The 24,009-nt window shown below is 44.2% G+C and overlaps 2 protein-coding genes across 17 annotated transcripts in view; one reads left to right on the top strand and one right to left on the bottom strand.

The window, feature by feature from the left end:
- Positions 1-18,827, top strand: part of MASP2 (mannan binding lectin serine peptidase 2) — a 29,489-nt gene extending 10,662 nt beyond the window's left edge. For 4 of the 15 annotated variants that reach the window (XM_040651112.2, XM_025142494.3, XM_040651111.2 and 1 more), the window contains 10 exons: positions 2,634-2,853; positions 4,223-4,400; positions 4,594-4,725; positions 10,232-10,428; positions 10,988-11,135; positions 11,691-11,809; positions 12,807-12,885; positions 13,197-13,334; positions 13,730-13,810; positions 14,594-18,827. In XM_040651112.2, coding sequence (XP_040507046.1) covers positions 2,695-2,853; positions 4,223-4,400; positions 4,594-4,725; positions 10,232-10,428; positions 10,988-11,135; positions 11,691-11,809; positions 12,807-12,885; positions 13,197-13,334; positions 13,730-13,810; positions 14,594-15,366 — 2,004 coding nt within the window. In that variant the 5' untranslated portion in view covers positions 2,634-2,694 and the 3' untranslated portion in view covers positions 15,367-18,827. Of the gene's footprint in view, positions 1-90; positions 254-2,295; positions 2,364-2,633; positions 2,854-4,222; positions 4,401-4,593; positions 4,726-6,162; positions 6,353-8,107; positions 8,224-8,907; positions 9,271-10,231; positions 10,429-10,987; positions 11,136-11,690; positions 11,810-12,806; positions 12,886-13,196; positions 13,335-13,729; positions 13,811-14,593 lie in introns of those variants that run through there. The other 11 variants (XM_040651116.2, XM_040651114.2, XM_040651110.2 and 8 more) reach the window with 11 other exon arrangements.
- Positions 17,661-23,284, bottom strand: TARDBP (TAR DNA binding protein). Of its 2 annotated transcripts, XR_001469734.4 has the most exons (7): positions 23,228-23,284; positions 22,635-22,887; positions 21,762-21,925; positions 20,650-20,790; positions 19,918-20,088; positions 19,011-19,598; positions 17,661-18,503 (listed from the first exon to the last, which is right to left on the bottom strand). XR_001469734.4 is itself a non-coding variant. In NM_001030878.2 (6 exons), the coding sequence occupies exons 2-6, from the start codon at positions 22,870-22,872 to the stop codon at positions 19,068-19,070; spliced, it is 1,245 nt and encodes a 414-aa protein (NP_001026049.2). In that variant the 5' UTR covers positions 22,873-22,887; positions 23,228-23,284; the 3' UTR covers positions 17,661-19,067. The 2 variants fall into 2 exon arrangements, 1 of the variants encoding a protein (NP_001026049.2); NM_001030878.2 differs by having other exon boundaries at positions 17,661-19,598.
- Between the last annotated feature and the right edge of the window lie 725 nt (positions 23,285-24,009).

The following is a 24,009-nucleotide window of genomic DNA, read 5'->3' as shown; positions in this document are numbered from 1 at the left end:
ACCTGAATCTCATACAGCTTTGATGGAGACCCTCTGCTTTCCAGCTTTTTCCTCTTTTCAGCTGATTCCTGCTGCTGTCTGGTTTTGCAGGGAAAAGGGAGATTGGGTCTGTGGACCATGGAGGTGTCAGCCTGAAGGACACTGTGTTGGCTGAGCTCTGCTCTTGCTGATTTATTCATGTGTCTGGCTCATCTGTCTGCACTTGCTGTTGCCACAGGAGGGATTTGAAACCTCTGCTTTATAGACCTCAAAGGTAACAGTAGTAAAAGCATATTCTGAGACACAGTACAGGGACTGAAGGAGAGTATGGGCATGCACGGGGTCATATCAGTGTCTTTTGTTATTCCACATTCCTCCAGTCCACAGAAGAAGTTTTCTTCAAGGAAAGGCTTTTTTCTGAACCTCAGCTTTCACACGTGCTGGTGGTTCTCCTGAAAATGATGGCTTACATTTGCACTACCTCAGTCCTTAAGCACGAGAGGAGACAGGAGCGCAAGAAGACAGCTGGGCAGACTTAGCAAGAGGCATCTGTCATTTCACATAACACCCAAGCTTCCTGAAGTGGGTCAGTAACTTTGCAAGTTACAGACATCTGGAAACTGCAGTGACATGGATGAAGTCCACTCAGCCTTCAGGCTGGCTTAGGCCTGTTCAGATAGAAGGGAAATGGTTGGCAGGAGTAGCACCTGCTGGGCCTAAGGTTGGCCATCCCAGTGCTCAGGATCCTGCTGTACCTGGCTAGCTGATGCAGCCTTTTGGAGCTGGAAGAGTTCCAGGCAAAGAAACAGGATGCACAGAAACAGTGTTTTTGGCGTTGTTCGTGTCAGGTGCTGAGGACTAAAATCACAGCAGCCTTTTCTCTCCAAAGACCACACTGGAGGAAAGCCGATGTATATCAGGCATTCACAGATTTTCAGTCTTCAGGATTACAGTTTGAGTCAAATTTCTTGTTTCAGTGCTAGTTAGCCTCTGGCTTCAGAGGTCCCATCAAATCCTGTGACTGTGAGAAGCATTTCCTACCTAGGATCAGAATTTACTTTCCATGACTCTGTTACTAAGCTGAGCAGGAAGCCTGGTAGGAAACACTCCTGGAAGTATTTGTCTGTAGGATTTGGGTACCAGCTCAGTTAGGAACATACTGATTTTTGCAAAACTTTATTTTCCAGAAAGTATAAACTAGTGGATCCTGGGAAAAGCTAATTCCCTCTGAGTTTTTGTCCATTAACCATGCTTGTGGTGACTGCTGTTACTCAATTGATCACTGTTACTGGTTGCTCCTTCGCTGTTATTAAATGGCATTTTCTGATTGCAGTCTGCTAGATGGTTTCTTGGCTTTAGTTTTGCTCGTGTAATAACTCCTGCTTTCCTGCCAGCTCCAAATTCACTGCCTGGGGTAATGCTTTTTGGCTGTTCGAAAATGGATATGAAAAGGTGTCCATTTAATTACACAATATCTCAGTATAAATTGCCTGCATGCATAGCGTGGGAGTCTGTTCCCTGCTGCAAATTACCTTCCCTGCTCTCTGTCCATTTTTGTTGGGTAGAGGGGGGATCCACGTTCCTCACTGACGCCAGTGCTGGTTTTTCACCCTTATTGGTGCTTACCCCCATATCCATTGACACAGGAGTTCTATAGGAAACCTGAATGCTGCTTTGAGGGGAATGTATCTATGAGCATTGGAATTAATAAAGCTTTGTGTCCTATACTACTGGCCCTACCAGTTGAATTCCTTGGGGTCTGTTAGGGTTTATTTGGATGTTGTAGCAGTGTGAAATTCCTGTGTGGACTCCCAAATACCTAAAAGAAGTTTGAGTTAATTTTGCAGTTTTCTCCTCCAGGACTGCTTGGTAATAGGAAATTATTTTTCTCTCCATCCACCTGTTTCCATTACATTAACATCCCTGAAACTGTTTCTCTTCTGTCAGGTTTAGTAGAAATTATGCAAGGTTACACAGCAGATGTGAGCACAGAATACATTTTCTTGTTCCTGTAGCAAGCCAGGTTCAAAAGACTTTATTTATGAAGTGTACCTTTTTACCTTGCTGATGTTCTAGGGTGGATAGGATAAAAAGCCATCCACACACAGAAACAAGGTGTGGAGCAGATCTGTCTGCCTCTGCCTGTTGCTGAGTGGGGCCTCATGTGCTGAACATAAGCCTGGTTTTCAGTAATTGCTGTTCCCAGAACTCAGCAGGCTGGAGGCGGGTGGAAGGAAGATAAACATCAGAGTTCAACATCCAGACAAACACAGCAGAGCGCACACAATAAATACATCCACCCCGAAACGCAAAAACATCAGAGGAGGTTCCTGCCCCCAGGGCTCCGAGCAGAGCAGGCTCAGGCAGGAGAGCAGCAGGATGAGGTGAGTGCTGTCACAGCGACCTGCCCTGCTCCCCTGGCCGCCTGGCTCTGGGTAGGCCTGAGAAGGCACGAGTGTGAGTCTCATCTTGTCTAACTGTTGCTGCAGTGTGACTTCTTCCATTACCAAGTGAGAAGGGTGTCCAGGTGTAAGGATTTCACCTAGTGCTGGGATATCTGTGATCTGATAGCAAGATGAGCACCTTGGATGTGTGGTGTTCGGGGTGTGATTGAGTTGACACTCAATGTCTGCTCATCTGTTCCTTTGAGGCAGGCTGCTTCTCTTGCTAGCTGTGCTTTGTGGTGGAGCAAACAGCAGCATTGTGCTGCAGAAAATGTATGGGAGGATCACATCTCCTGACTTCCCCAATAACTACCCAAATCACAAGGAGAGAACATGGAATGTTACCGTCCCCAAAGGATATGCTGTCCGCATCTACTTCACCCACTTCAACCTGGAGCTGTCCTACCAGTGTGAATACGATTACGTGAAGGTATGTGTAGGGCAGGTGGATGTGTGGCCTGCTGCTTTAAAACTGTGTATGTGTGATCCTGGCCACGTGTGGGATGAACAGAACTGTTGTAAGCAGTTGCTTCTAGTATGCTAGTGAAGTTCAGGCTCAGTTGATTTATAAATGCTGTGTTTATGGAGGCCTGCGAGACCATGATTGTCTCATTAAAACATTTAAAACTTGAGGGTTTTGTGCTCAGAAAATTCTGAAATTCCCCTCTCGTGAAGCAAGAAGTTTGAGATGTTGCCCACATCAACATTTGAGCTTCATTTTTCTAAAGTTACAGTGTATGCTTTAAATTAACATGTAGTGCTTTACACAGGAATAATGAGAGACTGCAAAAGTGTAAGCGATAGTCTAAACAAGATACTGGCAGCTTGTCCAAACGTGCATTTGCAGTTCTTGCTGTCTGCTTTTCCTAGCTAATGTAAGAAACAACATCAGGAAAAAGAGATGCTGGCTTTGGGAAGTGCTTGCATAATGAACACTATCCCTGAAATGTTTGTGCTCCACGTGCTCTAGCCTAGGCAACCCTGTTGCTCGTTTAAGGCCATCCTACCACTGCCTCAGTTTGTTGTTTGGATAGACCTGGTCACATCGATGAGGGAGCTGTATACACAGAAAGCTTGCAAAACCAATGTATTGACAGTACTTTGGCATCTGATGGAACCAAATCAGGTGGACTTGATACTGTTTAGGAAGATCTCATTTCCATAGTTTAATACGGCAAGTTGCTCCCATTCCCATGTTCTTGCTGTGGTTTTCTTTGGGCAGGACAGAATACCCATTTCTCATCATCTGTAGTGTACCCAATTTTGTTATTACCATGACCCATGTATCAGAACATTTGTCATATATTACAAACACGAGATAAATGAAGAGCTTGAACTGTAATGAGTGAATCACAGAGCACATGAGTCACTAATTTAAAGAGACCTTTTGTTATACGTTTGAATCTATCAGCGTATGAAACCTTTTTACCCCAGTTTTCTCTAGCTGTGTCCTCACTTAGGTCTGCTGTACACAAGGATTTCACTGTCATTGAAAGTGTGAAGTTAACAAGAACTTTATGTACAATGAGCAAAGGATGGTGCTGGTAGCCCACGCTGGCTTCACAGCTTTGTGGAAGGCCTCTGAAAAGAAAAGGGAGAGAAAAGTATGGGCTCAATTCACAGAGAATAGGGAAAGTCCTTGTGTGTCACTGTATCTGGATTAATTTCCAGAAGCACCTTTTGAGAATATCCAAGTCTAGGAATGTCCTGAACCTCCTTGCACATTCCATTAAGCATATGCTCTCCAATCCATGGCAGCAAAGCTCTGTGACCATCTGGTAAATGTGTGTGTTCTGCAGCTGAGCTCCAGTGGGAAGACCTTGGCTACGCTATGCGGACAGGATAGTACTGACACTGAGGAGGCTCCAGGCAACAAAACATACATCTCTATTGACAACACCCTCACGGTTGTATTTCGATCTGACTACTCCAATGAGAAGCCATTCACAGGCTTTGAGGCCTTCTATGCTGCTGAAGGTGAGAGACCAGCCCCTCCTGTAGGTGGAAGAGAAACAGCTGTGGTGGGGTTGGTGCTTCCATGTGCTCACACACGCTGTGACCCTTGTGATAGGTGAGAGAAGGCAGTCTTGTATGGAGATGTTGCTCAAACTGAAACGAAGTGTTGTTAAAGGGTGTTGATTGCCTAATTCTTCTATGCCTCACCCATTAGATATTGATGAGTGCAAACAGCTGTTTGATGGTGAACCCCTCTGCAATCATCACTGTCACAACTATGTCGGGGGCTACTATTGCAGCTGTCGGATTGGCTACGTGCTGCATGAAAACAAGAGGACATGCACAGGTGAGTTCTTGCAGATCAAGAGATACTTTTCTGTCTACAGCATCCACCTAAACCTAGTCACAACACTAGCATCAAAATCAAAGCAGTCTTTTTCTGATGTTGCTTTTAACATTCCCTATGGACCTGGTGCACCAGGAAGGAGCTGTAGGGGCTTAGGGCTGTGAGCAGAGACTGTGGTTTGCTGCGGGGTAATGGCAGCCATTAGGGCCATCAACATCGTGTCCTAAGAGGATGGTGCACTGGCAGTTTTCAGGTCCAGAAGAGAAGCCAGAGGCTGTCAGAGTGTGAAGGTAACATTTTTTGGCTACTTCTTAGTCAGCGTGCACCTGTGTTCAGCTTTAGGCTGAACAGAGAAGCAAGAAACTCATTGTCTGCTGCCCATTGCAGACACTTCCAAACTTTATGGCTGCCAGTTCAGCCAGCCTTGCAGCACTGAGTATATCATGCTGTCTGGGTACTGAGGGACTGAGTGTTCCGGACCTGAGTTAGTAGATGTGCTGGAAAAACTTAACAATCAGATTGCTAAGTCTAATGGAGAAAGATTTTGCTTACTGTCCCTGGAGGGACCCAGGCTGAGGAGCAGCGCAGTCTGCTTATCACTGACACCAGATACAATCATCCCCTCATTAAATGAAAGAGAAGGCCAAGCACAAGTCTCATATTCAGAAGGTTATACAGCATGAGGTTTATCCAGCTGACTCCTGCCTGGCTGTGCTGTTCAGTGCACAGCTGGGGAAGGCTTATCATTTGGTAGGCAGGAAAGTCTGTCTGAATCAGTGCAGTGATCAGCTCCTCAGAATTCACTTTGTCTGCAGTGAACTGTGTGTCTACACATGGTATCAGATTAATCCTCTGTGAGTGCTACTTTGCCCACTTGGAGCTGAGTCCTGCCTGAATAGACCCAGCACACATAATGCTCACAGAAATTGTCATAATAGGGAATGCAGTCAGTTTGTGCTTTTCAGTGCTGGAAATCAGACATGGCTGTAACTTACAGTGCTTAACTGACATTTAGCTTCTCACCTTTACCCCACTGCAACTCTCTCCAGCCACGACTGTCTGGATCTGATGCAAAATTCCAACTCTTTATGTCTTCAGTGCATTAAACAGACCTACTCATTGTTCACCCTCTCCTTCCTGAAGTGATGGCTTGTAACAGAAGTGTATTGGTGATATGGAAGGGCTGGGCTACAATGCTACTGAGAGGTGGAGCCATGCATGTTGGGAATTACTATGGCACAGCTGATGAGTTAGAACTTGTTCACATTTCAAGGGCCTTCACATGAAAGTTCCAGCCCCTGGGCTGGGCTGCAAAGCAAAGGTCTCTGCAGATCGTCCTTATGATGAGGTGAGGGCAAAAGCTGCCCCTTTGATTTTGGTCCCTGTCTGAGTGCTCTGATATTGACAGGCTATTTTTTTTTTCCCTTTATTTTCCAGCGTGAAATAATTAAGCTTCTCCTCGCTTAGGCAGAGATGGATGCAGATGTGCTGGGAAAAGCTGGTTTGCCCTCCCCTGTGGCCTTCCTGTTGCTGTCCGACCAAGGGGGCTGCAGGCTTCTCTTGTTTCCTTGCCTCTCAGACCTCCTTCCTCCAGCCAATAAAGAGGCCATTACTTGTTGAAAGCTCATGGCATCCTGTGGGCATTCATTTTCTTGCATTTCCTGTGTGTCACTAGTGAAAGAAGGAAGAAGATAATGGAGGCTGATAAGAGAAGGCCTCTGGCCATATCTCCCCTTGTGAGCCCAGTCTTATTGCTGAAGTTTATTTTGGTGAACAAAGCCTCAGACTTGCAGGAATTTGATAAAATGATGTGAATGTCACCAGGGCAGCTTAGGGGAGAGAACGTGGGAGGTCAACAGTACCCTGACCAAAATAGGTGCAGCACAAAGGCACTGTGGTTCTGTCTCGTTCCCTTTTGACTGTACTGTCTTTGGGCAGGGGCCATTTTCCTGCAGCATGTTGGAAGAGTGTCATGCGTGGTTCTTTGTCAGACACTGCAGTTCCCCAATTCTGTGGGGGGAACATGATGATAATCTCAAGTAAGAGGTGAACACGGCAGAGCTGAGCAGCCCAGGTGAACAGCTGGAAGAGAGAGATGCTGCAGGATTTGCAGTTGGAGTTGTGCAAGTGATTACCAGGACTTACTTCTCTGTGCTTAATTTTGTTCGGAAGCTGTTTTATGATCACAGTGAATTTGTGACCAAAGCAGCTTGAGTTTTTGTCATGGTTCAGTGATACAATTTATGATGCATGTTCTTTGAGATACCTAATAAGCCAGTGACAGTGGACTTGCAAATTTTGAGGGGGTCATTTTTCAGAATGAAGCCTCTGGCAAACAGCTCACTGCAGTTGTAATAAAATATGACCTGAGCATAATTGAGCACTCTCTGGACATCTCTAAAGCATAGACTGAGAAGTCAAGGAACAGTATTTCGGCTGGGAGATGTTCAAAAGTTATTTGATCCTTTTTGTGTTGGATAGTTTATGACTTTCTTCTTTGCAGACCGATGGATAAAAAAATACTGCCCCAACAAAAGGGAACTCCCAGCAGCTGCGTTGAGGAGGTAACGAGAAAAGTAAGGTCCAGTCTAGGTCTCTTCATCTTCAAGTTGCAGATTTTCTTTGACTTGCACAGAGTATCTTCTGTTGGGTCAGCTAGTCTTGGCCACTCATGTGAACTCAAGAGTTTATTGGTGGTGACTACACATTTTCCAAACCATGTGGTGAAAATCTCCCATCCAAAACAGGCATCTGAATGTAAAGAAGAAAGATACAGTAAAGCATGAAGAATTGCCAGATTTGCATTATTATTATTGCTTTTAATTTCATTATGTGTCCCTTTGCTTCTTTTATTACTAGAGGAGGTAAACCACCTTTGGAAACTGTACTGGATAGTTATACATATATGTGTTTTTCTATCTCTACATACATGTATATGTGTGTACATGTTACCTAACAGTGTCCTTTTCTTGTGTGTTTTTGAGGAGTTTTTGCCTAATACTATTCCTTTAAATGTACCTTAGGGAAAGAAAATTATTGGTCATTGTTGTAAATCAAAGCCAGGTGATGCTGCCTTCTAGCTTGGAGCTTCATGTTAGGGAATCTAACTTTACCAACCTGTGTTCCTCTTCTTTATACAGTAGATCCCATGCATGCACAAGGAAAAAATGGTATGTAGGTAATAGGGAAGGATTCTGATGCAGAATTAGCATTAGATTTCAGGTTTTACCTTCCTAATGATTTCCTTAGGGCATTAGGAGTATAAGGAAAGTACTTGTTATATTGAAGTGTGCATGTTTAGGATAAGACTTCACACTGAATCTTTATCCACACTGAAGGATTTTATTCTTTTATTCCTTTCTCTTCCTGTCGTTGCCTCTAGACTCCTCTTCAGGCTGTAGAACAGGGACAGATACTATCAACATGAGGAGATGTAGTTTTTAAGAGGAGTGGATTTTTTTCCACTGTGTGCTATCAGCTGCTGAAGCTGCATATCAGGTAGGTTTTGGGGTGCTTCTTAGCCTGGGCTTGCAGTAGGTGGAAGGAAGTGTTACAGCAGGACCTGATGCCTGGGAAGAGGCACTGTGTGTCACTGGCAGTACTGTAAGCAGCACCTGCAGCAGCTCAGGAGAGTGCTGGAAAACATGCTTTATTCTCATATAGCCATCAAATGCTTCTGTAGTTTGAGGCAGAATCAGTGAATTACAGAAACATGCATGCAGGGAAAAAAAAACCACCCAAACAAACCAAAAAACAAAGCTGCTGATAATCCTCTACAAGTACAGCATGAAAGGAAAAGATTTAATTCCCATTGTAGTTCAGCTGATATCTGCTGGTGCAGAGCAGCGTGCTGTTAGGCTGGGTTCAGAGGCAGCCAGAACCTCTGTGTGCATTAGTCAAGCTCTCTGTGTTTCTTTGGACCAAGAGGGGCATTTCAGACAGGATTTAATAATGAGAGTGCTTGGTTTGTGCAGGATAAGCCTTTATTTGTATTTATTGACTAGTTTACTCTGTGCCTTGATAAGTTTTGTTTGAAAACATAAGGCAATGAATTCAGAGCAGAGCTCACACAGACGATCAGTCACTGTGGTGATGGATAGGTTTATGTCAAATAAGAGCAGCTGCACATAAATTCCAGGGATGATGGCCAGAGAAATATTGTTTCCTTCTTTATGCCCCTAGCACCCTACTGAAATCATTGGGAAGCTAAAATCTGAACTCTGCTGCTAGTTCTGCATTGCCTACAAAGCCATTTTTCCCTGAGCATGGGATCTGCTGTGTAAGGGAGCATACTTAGGTTGGTAAAGATAGATTCTGTTGCAGGAAATTATCGCTTGTGCTAAAACAAACACACAGGGGTACCCATATGCAACAGTACTTGTGTTATGGTATCGTAGTTGTGCTATGGGTCACAAATATAAAACAAAAAGAGACCCTTTTTACACATTGTCACTTTCCAAGCAATCGCTTCCATCCAAATGCTTCCCGCAGCAGTAAGGAGCTGTTGCTCAGGTGTAGGGAGGAAGCAGGATTCATTGTACAAAGGCTTAGAATCCTGGCTAGTGACATCCACAGTGAGTCAAGGGACACCGATGCTCATTTTCTCATTTAAAATTTGGTCCTTTTCCATTAAAATTACAACCTTAAATCATATGGTTTACTTCAGATGATAATTTGTAAATAGCGACTGGATAATGGCTTCTTATTTTATTTTTGTCGTTGTGGAGGCTTGCATTGTGTATTTGAGGATGCAATTCAAGCAATTTTCCTCTTGGAATTAATTCAGCATCACAGTGTTGCAAAAATATTCCGGTATTATCAGCCAGTGCAGCATTCCTCATCAGTTAAAGGATTGCTCATACAGCTTTTGCAGCGCGTCATAAAGGCTTTGTTCCCAGCTGATCAAAGCACCACTTCACAGCGATCAGATGCTGTCAACAGGCAGAGATCCTCAGGGTACTTGTGGCTGTTCCTCCTTGCTTTGGCAGGGAGCATTTGTGGCTCCAGTTATGTCTGCAGGAGGCAACAGCTGGTTTTGCTCAGAGAATACAATTACATCCCAAACGTCTGGCAGCAAAGGCATTAAAAAGAAAGAGCTTCATTCAGAGGCCTCTGGAACTGAGGTGCTGATAGCTGTCCTAGCGCTCTGCGTGTTCTGCTGCAGGAGACAAGCTGTAAGTCTAACACCTTGCAGTGTTTCTGAGCTTCCAGCTATCGCACTCATTTCTGAGCAGCAGCCCTGTGCCCATCCAGGTGGTGCTTTTATTGGTGTCCTCCCCCACGCTGCTCGTGCTGCAGCCCTATCCCAGCAGGGAGAGCACAGCTTTTTCAGCCATCACAGGTGCCTGCTGGTGGAATGTGTGACTGTTGCTTCACTTCGGAGGTCATTAAATTGTAGCTCTGAAACTTCCTCTAAGTGACAAGTGTAGAAAGAATGCACAGCAGTTACCCAGTGTGGCTGGACTGAATTAATATAAACGCAATCATTTTCCATTACGTTTTCTAGCCCAGTGTCAGAACCAGATTTTTACTCAAAGAACTGGAGAAATTGCCAGCCCCGACTATCCAGCACCTTATCCCCCACTCAGCACCTGCAGCTACAACATCCAGGTAGAAGATGGCTTCCTGATCACACTGGAATTCGTAGAGACCTTTAATGTGGAGACACACCCAGAGGTGCTGTGCCCCTACGATGTACTCAAGGTAAGGTGGGGCTCCCTCACAGCCTTTGAGATTCACCTGGTTCTTTTTCTGCCTCTGTCTTGCCATGTTTGTTTTGTCTCCCCATGTCTCTCCTCACTCATTCCTTCTTCCCATCCCTTTGGTTTTGTTGTTCTGTTCTTACAGTACCTTTCTCCTTTGGGAAATTCACCCAGAGAACAAATGCAAACACGTGTGTGATGACCTGAATGATTTCAGATCATCACAATCTCTGCCTGTATCCCAGTGATGCTAGGAGGCTCAGATAAATCTTTTCCATTCTCTTTGCTTCTCTATAAATGGACCCAATGATCACTTCCCAGGAATTCCATAGCAGTTAGGATGCTTGGAGAAAAGGCCCTCTGAGGTACTGCAGTGGCAAGCTGTCATTCTGACTCCCTGCCTTTTCCTTTGTATGCTTTGCAAGAAAGGACCATCCAAGTTCAAGAAATCATTGGATTAAAATCAGTTTGTTCTTCTGTCAGCCTCATGGGAGGAGGAGTAAATATAGGGGTGTTGGCTTTTTTGTTGATTTGTTATTGTTTTTCTGCTTTCTTTTCAGATGGAAACACCCAAAAAACAGTTTGGCCCATTCTGTGGGAAGACTTTGCCTGCAAAAATTGAGACACAGACTAATGTTGTAAATATTACTTTCATAACCGACGTGTCAGGAGCACACACCGGATGGAAGGTGAAATACACAGCAGTAGGTGGGCAGACCTCTACTCAGTTCTCAAATCCAGACCGTTCCCAGTATTTAATTCTGGAAAGGCCTGAACAGCACTCAAATAGTTGTGTTTTGAAACAGTAGTTTCACCCTTGAATTTCGACCTGTTGAACCTATTGAATGTAGCTCCCAGGAGTTTATTTCTGAAGCTGAGTTTTAAGAGAATTCCAGGGTTCCTGCTAGCCTTACAGATAACCTCTAGTTTTGGTGTAAGATGTTACTTTAGGGAATGAATTTCCCACCTGGACAAGGGGCGGGCTGTGTGCTGAGGCTGCAGATGCTCTGGGTGAATCCTGCCAGCATAGCCTGGCTCTGTGCTGGCTGCTGCACACCTTTGGTGTGAGTCCATCAGTCCACAGTTCTTCCTTCTGTTCTCAGTAGCTGCAGATCTGTGCGAGTGAAACAGCGTAGAGAAAGGGTAGAGAGATGTTTTTTTTTTTTTTTTCATTTATATATATATATACTTTTTTCCTTAAGAGCCTTCAGCAGTAAATAGCAAAGTCACTTTAAGGGCAGTTTCTCCTCTTACCCGTGGCAGGTTTGCCGTGCCCCAGTCCTGAAGCACCACCCTATGGCCGCATCGCACCGGTGCAGGCACAGTACACCGTGGGTGACCACTATGCGCTCTCTTGCGACGTTGGATATGTGCTACTTGAAGTAGGTGAACCGTGGCATTGTCAGCCCTGTTGGGAGTAATTTCTCAGGGGTTAAACACGTGGGTGCCTTTTCTCATTACCAGTTTCTGTTGCTCACATACAACAGTTCTGAGATACTTTCAGTACGCTCCATTTGTTAGCAGTCGTCCTTGATACCCTTCCCAAAGAATTGTTTCTTTGTATGCCTGTATACAGGCTGATGCTCTTTGAACACTGGAGATATGCTTATAATTATGCTGGAGGAATGAATAATTTTATAAAAGATCTCATGAGGTAAGTGAGAATTTATTTTCTTTCATTTGTTACTGCATCTCTGCTGGGAAGTTAGAGCTGGAATTCTTGGTCATTCCCACTGAACACAGCACTTCACACTTAGTCCTTAACAGCATCTCGCTTCCCAGCAGGAAAGCTGTTTGAGGCTGCATATGAACACAGCAGAACTTCACAGTCATGGTTAAGTGTCTGTGTTTTAGCAAAGCACGCAGATTCTTCTCAGTAATTATTTTATACTCTGATTTAGCAGTTGCACACATTTACTGTTTATGTAGAAACTGAGAATAACTAAACTGATGTGAAGGGTGGTGCTCAAGAGGAAATGGTGTGTAAATAGATGGATGCAGGCTGTGCTCCGTGTCCCTACAGCACACTGAGTGGCACTGCATGTCATTACTGGAGAGCAGGCAGCTGTGAATGGTGGAACTGCTGCCTACAATAGACACAAATTAGTCTCAGGTTCCTAGATAGGGTAAGCTGTCCCTCACATTATCAGCTGTTCCCTGCCACACTGAAGAGATTAATGGTGGAAGTATAGGAATTATTTAGATTTAAAGCAGTATTTCTAGTAAGGAGATTTTAAGCAAATAAAAATCTAATTACTGTGTTTCTTCCTTTCTGAATGAGCAAATAAATGCGTAGCTGGCGCTGCTTTGCTGTAATTAACCCTCTTAATTTGATGTGAAATTAATATTACCTTTTATTTCTATCCACGCTTCTTGGAGAATGAAAATGTTGTGATGTCTTTTGTAGCGGAATGTGAAAAGAATGCTTCTTGGAACAAACCCATGGCAAAGTGCATCAGTAAGTCTGTGCTAATATTTGTGAACTGGGAGATTTCTGTGTCAGTATTTGTTTATCCAAGACGGGTTTTATAAAGAGAATGATAAGCATGGCAATATGAGAAACAGTTTCTTATGCTTGCTAACCATTCCCTTTCTTGTCAAAGTGCATTCAGTATTTGCAAGTTGGGAGATTTTTCAATTTCTGTCATTCTTTAAAATCTCTAAAAGGCACTGGTGGTTATATATTGACAAAGAAGTGTGGTTAGGTTGATACTGAACCCACTGGCTTTTAGTGTGTAACACTTACTGACATCTTTTGTACTGCTTTAGTTGTTGACTGCGGCCAGCCTGAGGACATAGACAGCGGTGCCATTCTGTACCTCACCGGGCCTGAGAAGACAACCTACAGTGCTGCCATTCAGTACCAGTGTGCAGCCCCCTTCTACACCATGAAGGCTAACAGCAGCGGTAGGTCATAAACATCGCATAGAGGTTGAGGAACTGCTCTTTCCAAAGCACGGTAAAAGGCTGTCATCTGTGGGAAATGTTACCTGTATTTTTAAGGACTTTTACCTAAGCATATTGAAGTGTTCCCAAGCAGACTAAATTCATGATCAGTTGTAAGCTTAACCCGTTCTTATGATTCTGCAGTTAGCAGTATTACATGGCTGTGTGGTAGCAAAGGCTGTTTGCAGGTTCAAACACTGCTGCAGCCAGAAGGGAGGTGATACACTCACCTTCTCATAAGTGCAGTAAGCTCAAAGGAGCCCTGCACTGTGACAACGCTCTGCAGGTGTATAGACTCAAGAGAACTGCGTGCATCTCTTCTGTTCACTTGTTCCCATTTTTATTGTCCCTCTGAGGTGCAGGTAAATATATATGCAGCGATGATGGATTCTGGAAGAACACCGAGGGAGAAATAACACTGCCTGTCTGTGAACCAGGTAACGCATGGGTTACTAAAGTTGCTGCAATTAGTGGTTATGGAAGAATCATTAACAAACTGAGCTAGTACTCACTGCTGTTGGTACAGAAGACAAGTATTTTTTACAAGTCTTGGTCTTATTTGAGGCTCTTTATTGCTGCTAGCATTGGAGATTAATGCCACTAACTCAGTAGTTCAGTTCCCTTGAAGAGGGTAAAAAGCTGAACCTTCAATTTATCCCAGCTCCCTGCTGGAGAATGCAGTTTCATGTCTAACCGAGCTCTTGTTGCCTGTAAATTGCTTGGAATCGCTTCTGACAGGAAAATTGAATCACTCTCCAGAAGTATTTGAGAGGGGAAAAAGCTACTTTTTTTTTTTGTTGTTGTTAATGCTCAAACTGCTAAATTACACTGTAAAATTACTCAAGATCAAAGAATGACTTTTGGGAGAAACATTTTACAATCTAAAAGCCTAATTGTTCCTCTTATCTTTTAGATTAGAATGTCCATATATTCCAATTACCTTAATTTACATTCAGCACAAATGCATTTAGTTCTCTATGGCCAAATTCTTCAGCAAAACAGTATCTCGTGATTACAGAACTTTTCCAAAGGCTGTATGTTGTACCGACTAATGAAAATTGTATGCTAAATCAAATATTCATTTGGAAGCAATTCTACCATTCGGAGTAATCTCGGAATTACATTTAGAATCATTAACTTAATTTTACCCATACCAGAGTAATAAATCAGTGTCCAAATCTTAAAACATTAACGTTATTGCTGTGTTTGTTGTTTTACAGTTTGTGGGATGCAGAGAATGAGAGCTTTAGAACGTATTTATGGAGGAAGGAGAGCCAACCCTGGACAATTTCCATGGCAAGTGATGTTAATTACTGAGCATGGAGAATTAGGAAGTGGTTCACTTTTATATGACAGCTGGGTTTTAACAGCTGCTCATGTTGTAGCTGAGCAAAGAAATCCCTCAACTTTGAGGATTAAATTGGGGATTTTGAACAGATATTCAGTTCACTATGAGGAAGTCCATGCAGTAAAAATTTTTATTCATGAAGGTTACAAGAATGATCTTGTCAATTTTGACAATGATATTGCATTGATTAAATTGGAACGTAAAGTCCCAATGAGTACCACTATCTCACCCATTTGTTTACCTGGAAAAGAAGAATTTCAGATAAAAGCCAATGACACAGTAACTGTAGCAGGTTGGGGAAGAACTGAGACCAGGAGCTCTTCTGTGGTACTGCTGTACACTGAATTGATGATTATCAACCAGAAAGAGTGTGCGGATGCATACGCAAATAAATCACACAACGGCAACCCTCTGGTGATAACAGAAAACATGCTGTGTGCTGGAGCTGAGGAAGGGGGCAGAGATGCCTGCCATGGGGACAGCGGAGGGCCACTTGTGGTCTTGGATGCTCAGACCAGAAAATGGTTTGTTATTGGTATTGTGTCCTGGGCTTTAGACTGTGCTGTGGCAGGGCAGTATGGGGTCTATACAAGAGTAATGAACTATATGCCTTGGATTGAAAGCACCATTACAAATAATTCTTAGTAGACTTTTATTGCTAATTCCTACCAGCTTTTCACTGGTTCTTGGATTACATTGCTGGCTAGACTATTTTAATACTTCAAAAACAACATAAAATCCAACATGTTTATTATTAAGCTTAACTGTTCTTTTCTTTAAAACAAAAAAAAAACCAAACCAAAACTAAACACTTCAGCATCCAAACAATTTTCATTTTTGTCTTGTCCCAGAAATTGTTAAAAGTCCATTAAGCATATGACAATCCTGTAAATTTAAATAAACTTGAGGCTTTGAATTTACTCTTTAAAAACTTGGTTAATAAAATCTATTTTGTTTTCTTTTAAATAGCTTTGTGGATTCTTGTAGGACTGCAGCATTACCAGCTAGCGTTTGACTGAACACGTCCAGAGAAAGCAGGCAGAGCAACATCAAGGTACCTTAAACCACCTGTAGTGTACGGGTAGTTGAAGAGTCCCAATAGCACAAGCAACCCAACATACCTGGGGAGCACACATACAGAGAAACCCCTCTCAGGCTTCCTAGGTGACTGCTGTACTGAGGTACAGGTACAGCTGCACAACCATTACCTTAAAGGTCTTCGTGCTGTCAGCTGCAAAAACCATTTCTCTGAATACAGCTTTATAACAGAACAAGCTTTCACATTCAAATATATAAAATACATAGTATCAGTACTGACAAGAACTAACTGGGAGTAGTGTTACACTTTTTCTACAGTAACTGGTTTTTACCAAGCATGCCCAAATCGTATATCCTCTTCTGATTATGTAAAGCTAGTCTCTTTTATCTCACATTCTCTTCTTAGTTCAATTATTCTAGAAAGTGGAATACTGAACATGGAATCTTCTTTAAAAAAAAAAACAAGACTGAACACTTCAATATGTAATCAATAGTATTTTATTTACTCACTTATAAACACTAGAGTATGCAAAGCAGTTAGAAAATATCACTAAAGCTCTTCAAGAACCTTCAAGGATTTTGTTTGAGGGTCAGGAAAGTCTGAAATTATTAGGGGACTACTCAATACTGCCAACCCACCTCTTAAAGCCTAAACCTGGGCTTAAGACAATTAAAAAAAAAAAAAAGAAAGCCATGCTTATCACAAAAACTTACCATAAAGTTCCTTGCAGGGATGTCACAGTTAGTCTTTGGAGGTCCAAGAATACCATTTTTAAGTGTTACTCAGCAGAAGTAGCTGGTAATAGTGCAAGTGCTAAAATGCAAAATTCACAATGGTACAGAGTTTGGATATTATTCTGACTTAGGTGCAGAAAAAAAAAGATTTAAGTAACTTTTTGCAGTGGGATATGAACAAGCACAGGATTAGTTTTCAGCCTGTTTGTTTGCAACCTGTCTTCAAACCCCTTAAGGTATACATTAAGACCTAGCTGATTTAGTATTGCAACTCAAATGGAAAACTAACAGTAGTGCAGCTGTTTAGATGGTCTGCTATTCACAAGCGTTGATACTCAGTAATTGAGTTCTAACTCAAAAAAAATCAATTACAAACAGTGTTAACATCCACGCTCCAAAGCTGCATAGCTATAGCATAGTGGTACATTGTGTAAAAACACAGAACAAGCTTTTTTAGTGGGTTGCAAGGGCAAATAGCTTCAACAATTCCTCAAGTTCCTACCACCAGAGGAAATAATCTTCCAGCCATTTGCACTGAAAGATCCTGCTTTTTGTTAAGCAGCTGCCTTTTACTTGGCTCTCTGCACCTGTAGTAAATCCATTTTTTTTTTCAGGTAAAACTTCTGTCAAAGTTATGTACATTTACTAATGCTTTATTTAGCTAGAAAGTCTTTTCTGTGACTAATTTTGAGTTTATAGTCTTTTTCTGAGCCAGAAGTGTTGCAGAGCCCTACTTCCCACTGGTGGACTGCTCTAAAAATACATCCCCACAGGATGTGGACGTCACCACATCTGACAGTGTTTGTCTCTCCTCTCTCACACTTCTGATAAGAGCCCCTACTCCTAAAAATAGAAGTAACTTTCCTTGGTACAGATGCAACGTGGAGGGAACTGCTTACCATTCTAGGTGCAGACACCCAAACTTGGGGGAACTGCATTTTAAATATCTACGTATCACTGCACAGTGCAAAAATGCAGTGGGTTAAGTTGGGTGTCGTGCAGTGATACGTAGCGGCTCCGTTTGACTTGCCAACTTTTAGAGCATGCTTATCTGAAACAAACTGAATTGCTGCAAACAAAACTTTACAGAAGTTCATCTCAAAAGGGTAAAGTTAATTAACTGCTATGAATTCTTTGCATTCAGGGCTGCAAAACAAAGACACATATTACTTAAATCAGTTTTATTTAAGAATTTCCTACAGTGACAAATCTTATAAAAAGCATCCAAACACGGAACTGCAGCAAACAGCATTCTTATGGTATCTTACACAGCAGAGCTTCCACCCTCAAGAGGCACACTGAGCTCACCAGTGATGCGCTGCAAGAGCTACTGCAAAGCACATCACAAGCCCAATGGTCTCATCGCAAACCCCACCATCTTCAATTCACATTGCCACACTTACAGATCATTAACAGAAAAAAAAAACAACACACACCATACAGCATTCACAGCAGTTGACATAAGGGAAAAAAAATACAAATATTCTTTTCACATAAACACATTCAGCTAATTGATTAACTAGGTATAAAACCCACTTAAAGTCTTCCACGTATGGATGTCCTTTGAATGCAATAAACACTCGTACTTTATTTGCTATCATTGCGCTCTGCACACTCTCTCACCAAAGCCACAGGATTGAGAGACATCTCGCCAAGTAAAATAAAATCCCATAATGCACCACCAGGTCTCCGCATGCGCTCTCTTTTTTCTCGCTCATACCAGCCCTCTCATGCCTCGGCACCACCATCAATCCCACACAAGGTTTCAAAAGTTCAAACAGCCTTCTGGTTCCATCTCACAGCCTTGCGTTCATAGCGTTGATACGACTCCATGAAATAAAGAGTAGCGGATAAAAATGGAACACCCACCGTCTAAGACGCAGCATGTGCAGTGTGATGAAGTATTCTTGGATGAGAAAGCATGTAGACAGAAGTATTCCTAAGGCAGAATATTTACAGCACTGCTTTCAATGAAGTGCTTCTTCCATACACATTTGAAATGAGATGAACTGCGGAGATTAAATGAAGCCTTCATATCGTACTTTAGTATGGAGGGGAGACAGTGTTAAAAAAGAAAAACAACAACAAAAGAACCAAACAGAACAGAAAAACGACACTGCGTTCTCCAGTTGGGGCACTTGGAGATTCTTATGGTGGGATCAAATTAAAAACAAGAGGGAGAGAATGCTGTTTCTGACCAATGGTTTCCATTTTGAACATGCAAAGAATTCAGGTAGCCAGGAAACGAGGGGTAAAGTACTACAGGAGAACCCTTTCCTATTGATTGTAGTGTTAGTTTACCTATCAGGCAAACAGCAGTCCACTTCCAAACATTCAGTATTCCAACAAGTTATGTAACAAAACTTATAAAATTCCTTTTACCTTTCTTCCTCTTCCTTTTTTTTTTTGTTTGTTTGTTTTTTACAAAAGAAAAACATCAAAAATACTGCTGAATATACCGCACATTGAACAAACTGATTTGGAAAAAATTTATATGTAATTTACAGTATACTTACCACGCGTTAGAAAAATTTGATTTCCCACCAAAGAGTCAGTATGAGAGCCCACTGCGTCTACATTCCCCAGCCTGACGATTTGGAATCCATGCTTGAACCAAAGCCTCCGTTAAACCCACTGCTGGAACCCGCGTTGGAAGCTGAGCCCCAGCCTATCGCTGCTCCCGAGTTGGAACCGCCGTAAGAGTTATTTCCTGAGCTAAAGCCCTGATTCTGTTCCCGCTGCATGTTGCCTTGGGGCTGGTTGTTTCCCGATGGCCCTGACTGGTTCTGCTGGCTAGCCAGCATGCCCATCATCCCCCAGCTGCTCTGCAGGGCTGCCTGCGCTGCTGCCATCATGGCAGGGTTGATGCTAAAGGCTCCGAAGTTCATGCCCCCGCCCATGTTACTGCCCTGGTTGTTACCCAGTCCTCCCCCACCTCCTCTGCTGTTGCCAAACCCCCCCTGATTCCCAAAGCCTCCCGGATTACCACCAAATCTTCCACCTCTCTCTAACTGCCTATTGCTATTGTGCTTAGGTTCAGCATTGGATATATGTACGCTGATTCCTTTAATGATCAAGTCCTCTCCACAAAGAGACTGGGCAACCTACAAAAAATAAGGGATTAGTTAAATGTAGGCTGTTGTATTTTTTAAAAAAGAACATTCAGTAGTACAAGACAAAATAAGCCCGTGTGATCCTAAGCAGATATTTATTTAACCTGCAAAAGAAGCATATGCGTATATTTGAAGTGTTCTATCTCCATGTTTGCTACAGAACTAACTGCAGTATAAAAACTGTATGCACAACAGCATCTGAGTAACCTAACCTGAGCCAGGCTAACACTGTTGAAGGGACCCTGAAGGATCACCTAGCTACTGAAACACAGGCTGTCTAAACATGAGGTTAAAATACTTTAACACGTACCTGATCATCTGCAAACGTAACAAAAGCAAAAGCTCGGAAAGGTTTAGGAATGAAGACATCTACCACTTCTCCATACTGAGCAAAGAACTGCTGGAGTTCATCTGCTGTCATGTCCTCAGTGCAGCGCCCAACAAACACTTTCCTGCTCCGCAAAGGCTCATCGGGACTTTGCTGAAGAGAATTGAAGAGAGAAGTATAATTAATGAAAACTTTAACATGAAGACCGCTGTTCAGAAGACTGAAGATAAGGAAGTTTGAATTTGTAATCTTAAGACTTCCAAAATTCTGTTCAGAGAGCATGTCTGTAACTTGGTACAGATGGGAACAGGGAAATAAGGGCAGTCAAGTCAATTACAGGCAGTGAAAGGCCAGTGCAGGACATGTCACTGTGCTGTACGTTTAATTGCATATGCACATGATCAGAAAAGACTCATTCTGATATTCCATAGTTTATGTTCTGTTCATGCAGCAGACAAGATAAGCAACACTCTGTTGGATGTTAATAACACATTATTTTGAACTTTATATTGGGAAGTTAAGTGCAGATATAACTAGTGATGGCCCCAACACTTCTCATTCACCCACTCCATTTTCTTTATCCTGTCTACTCAGACCCAAACACCACAGCCGGGGCTTTTATTAACGTGTTCATCTGCTCACTTTGCACAGTGGCTAAAGAAGTATAGTTGTGAATGTTAGGTAAAACAAAGGTAGTCATAAATATGCAAGTACCTTAGAATTGGGAAGTTTACAGTCACACCATCTGCCATCTATCATGTGTCGCTGGGACATGACTTTCACCTGGGTTTCATAATCCGTAAAACGAACAAAACCAAAACCCTTTGAGTGACCAGTCTTAATATCCTTCTTAACCTAGGATAGAAAAGCAGACTTTAAAACAGAATGCAGTAGCACTGTGCTTGTATCGGTGACATTAATGGCAGGCTATTTACCTATCATCTTCTGTGCCAATCTTGGCATTATCATCACCAGAAGGGATGCACTCAGATCTCTGATTACCCCCCTTGTACACAACTACCTTCTCCCATGAAACTAACCCTACTATTACGTAGTCACAGCACGGGCACCTACAAATTCAATGCATTCTGACTGCTTTGAGCCCCAGTATTAGTTACTAAAACAGCACGACCAGCATCAGGATATAATTATTTTCTATCACTGTAATGGCATGGCCAGACTTGTATGAACAATGCAACCACACAGCTGCACACAGGACACAGCCAGGTAACAAAAGGCAAAGATTATGAGTGTTTCTGTGGCAGTGAGATCTTCCCCTTCTGGGACGATAAAAATATCCTGCATGAGAAAAGAGAAGAAAACTGAAGTAAGCTTCTCTTCCAGCTTCTCTCAGTAAAGAGCCCCTCGGCCTGGCCAGGTCACCACAGCTGTGCTGTCCCACACAAGCAGCACAGTGTTTGCAGCTGGCATAGGAGATGCTGTGCAGGCTGTGTGAGGTTGTGGTGATGCAGAGGTAACCCAGAGCGTGAAACATGCTGTTCCTGAATTAGTTTAATAAAGCTTTGTTTCAAAGTCTGAAAAACAGACACATACTCAGCTGCAACAATGAATAACGGTAACATAAATTAAGGAGATTTTAATACACTGTACCCATGAGGCATATCTGCATGGATTACCGCTCCCAAATGTTCCTGCCTGTACCTACACCAGTCTGCAGCTACGAAGCTCATGGAACAAACTACCTAGGAGCTGAGGCACACAGCTTCAGATCTGCTCTGCACACACATGGCTCTGGTTCTTTCTACTGGCATCATCGGAACCCTGATTTCTACTTAACATCTTTCTGTACTCAAAAAGCATTTTACCTGCACCATGAGAACTTCTCCAAACGTACTGAAGTATTCCTTTAAGTCTTGTTCTGTAGTTTTCCAGGGTAAACCTAGGACTATTAAATCCGAAGTCTTCTGTACTGCGCGTTTTACCTTCACGGCTGATGATGCATCTGTTTCATCCATTTTTCTCTTATTATCTGAATATAACGATGTACATTAGAAGTTATCCTTGTAAGTTTGGAAACTGCTTCCACTAATTTTCAACAGCGTGGTACAAAACCAGACAACAATAAGGGACAGTGCAGACTGTAGAAGAACACATGCCAGCTGTTGGAGGTTGTCATTACAACCCACAGCCAACTGTCTGCAAGTGTGAGGAAAGAACGAACTACCTATACCAGGTCCTCAAAAATGCATTCTGAGTTAGTTTTGCATTAGTTTACTCGAGGACCACCTGATAATGCTTAGAGTCCTCTGAGGATGAGAACAAGATGGGTTTTTAACAAGAATATTTAATGAGAAGACTGTTCCTAATTGTTTTGGAGAGAATGCCTTTGGTTGCTCTTTTCCTCAGCATTTGTTTCAAAAGGTAGCTGTGACCAAAGCACGGCTTGAAGAGAAGTGTCTGTGAGTACACAAAGCCAGCGATCTTTAGAAGTTCTAATTAGGCTGCAGCTCTCCCAAGCACAACACAAAACTTTGTCATTAAAGCACTTCTGCAGCTAAAGAATTAAAGCGTTGTGCACAGCTAAAAACTCAGTGGGCTCAACTTCACCTGCAGGATGAACACGAGTAAAATCAGAGGATTTCTGTCAACGCGAGGACTCGGCACAGCTGCTGCCACGCACCTGGATCCCTCGACTAAAAAGCACGCTCGTACGGAAACACAAAGGCACAGCCACGAACCTTTGGGGTAGTTCACGACATAGACCAGGTTTCCCCAGCCGGCCTCAGGGGCGTGCAGGATGCCCTCCACCAGCCGCACGCCCCGCATGCATTGCGACACCGGGTTGCGGTAGCGCAGCCCGCACGCCCCGGGGAACTGCGCCGTCACGGTGGACAGCAGCACGGTGCCGTCATCCTCCGAGGGGATCTCGATGGGTTCATCGTTCTCGTCCTCCGTGACCCGGATGTACTCCGACATCTTCACTGGAAGTCACTGAAGCGTGGGAGAGAAACACGCATAAACAACGACCCGAGCACAGCGCGCCGCCAGGCTTCTTTCTCCGCGCCTCGGGCCCACCCGCAGCCAGCGGGGCACAAAGCGGCGCAGCGCTACGGCAGCGCAGGGCCGCACCTCGCCCCGCCCCGAGCAGCGCAGGCCCCGCAGCGGCGCCCCCGGGGGCTCAGAGCCGCCCTCAAGGCCGGGCCGGGCCGGGCCGCAGCAGCCCGCGGGAAGGGCTCAGGGCCCGGGCCCGGCCCCGCCCCCCGCCCGAACCGGCGGCCCTCGGGCCCGACCCCGCCGGCGGCCCCGTCCGCAGAGCCCCTAGCCGGCTCACCGGGCGGGAAGGCAGCGCCCCGTCCTCAGCCGTCAGCGCCTCCGCCGCGCGCCGCACAAAATGGCGGCCGCTGCCCCCCGCGGAGGCCGGGCCGCGGGGCGAACCACTCTGGGAAGCGGAGGGGAAGATCGGCGGGCAGCCGCCGGCCTCGGGAAGGGAGTCAGGGTCGAGGCACGTTCCCTTCGAGCCGAGCCGGAGTCGCAGCCCGAGGTCCCACAACGGCACAGGCGGCGAGAACCGGGAATGCGGCGGTCGTCCGCGCCGTTGCCCCCGCGCAGGGAGGTGGTACGGGCCGAGCCGCGCATGCGCGAGCGCGCGGGGGCTGCCGGGAGGGGCGGTGCGGCGCGAGGCGTTCCCGCCGCGTGCGCCTTCCTCACACGGCGGCAGCGCGCTGAGCATGGCGGGTTTTTGTTGTTTGCTTCGGCCTCGTAAAGCGATTCGGTACGATTGCTAGATGTTTAAAGTAGGTGATACTAGCTCTTGTAACACTGCGTGTAGTACTGTTTGCCATTACACCGTTTAATCCTTTGTAAACCCAATTTCTGTTTACTTAATGGGAAGTCAAACCTCCATGTACCACATAGCGATCTCCTGAATCCAAAGCCATGATAGCTAAAGGACACTCGTGTTCTTCCTGCTGCTCTTCCGGCTCCCTCAGGTAAAACCACCGTGCAGGACAGCGTGTGTGTGTGTGTGCTCACAGCTGCTCAGCCCTGTGTGCAGGCAGCCGGGTTAAGGGTGGCTCAACCCCTGGCTGTGCCGTGCTGTGGTAAGGAAAGGAA

Source organism: Gallus gallus, chromosome 21 (assembly GCF_016699485.2).
Source record: "Gallus gallus isolate bGalGal1 chromosome 21, bGalGal1.mat.broiler.GRCg7b, whole genome shotgun sequence".
Classification (NCBI taxonomy): domain Eukaryota; kingdom Metazoa; phylum Chordata; class Aves; order Galliformes; family Phasianidae; genus Gallus; species Gallus gallus.
The sequence above is the reverse complement of the archived record's forward strand: the minus strand, read 5'-3'. Positions and strand labels throughout refer to the sequence as shown.

Coding starts and splice junctions, on each gene's coding strand:
- TARDBP (NM_001030878.2), bottom strand. CDS start 22,872: ATGTCGGAGTACATCCGGGTCACGGAGGACGAGAACGATGAACCCATC. Junction 21,926..22,634: donor TGTCGTGAACTACCCCAAAG/GTTCGTGGCTGT, acceptor CGTTATATTCAG/ATAATAAGAGAAAAATGGAT. Junction 20,089..20,649: donor GTAAACTTCCCAATTCTAAG/GTACTTGCATAT, acceptor AATTCTCTTCAG/CAAAGTCCCGATGAGCCTTT.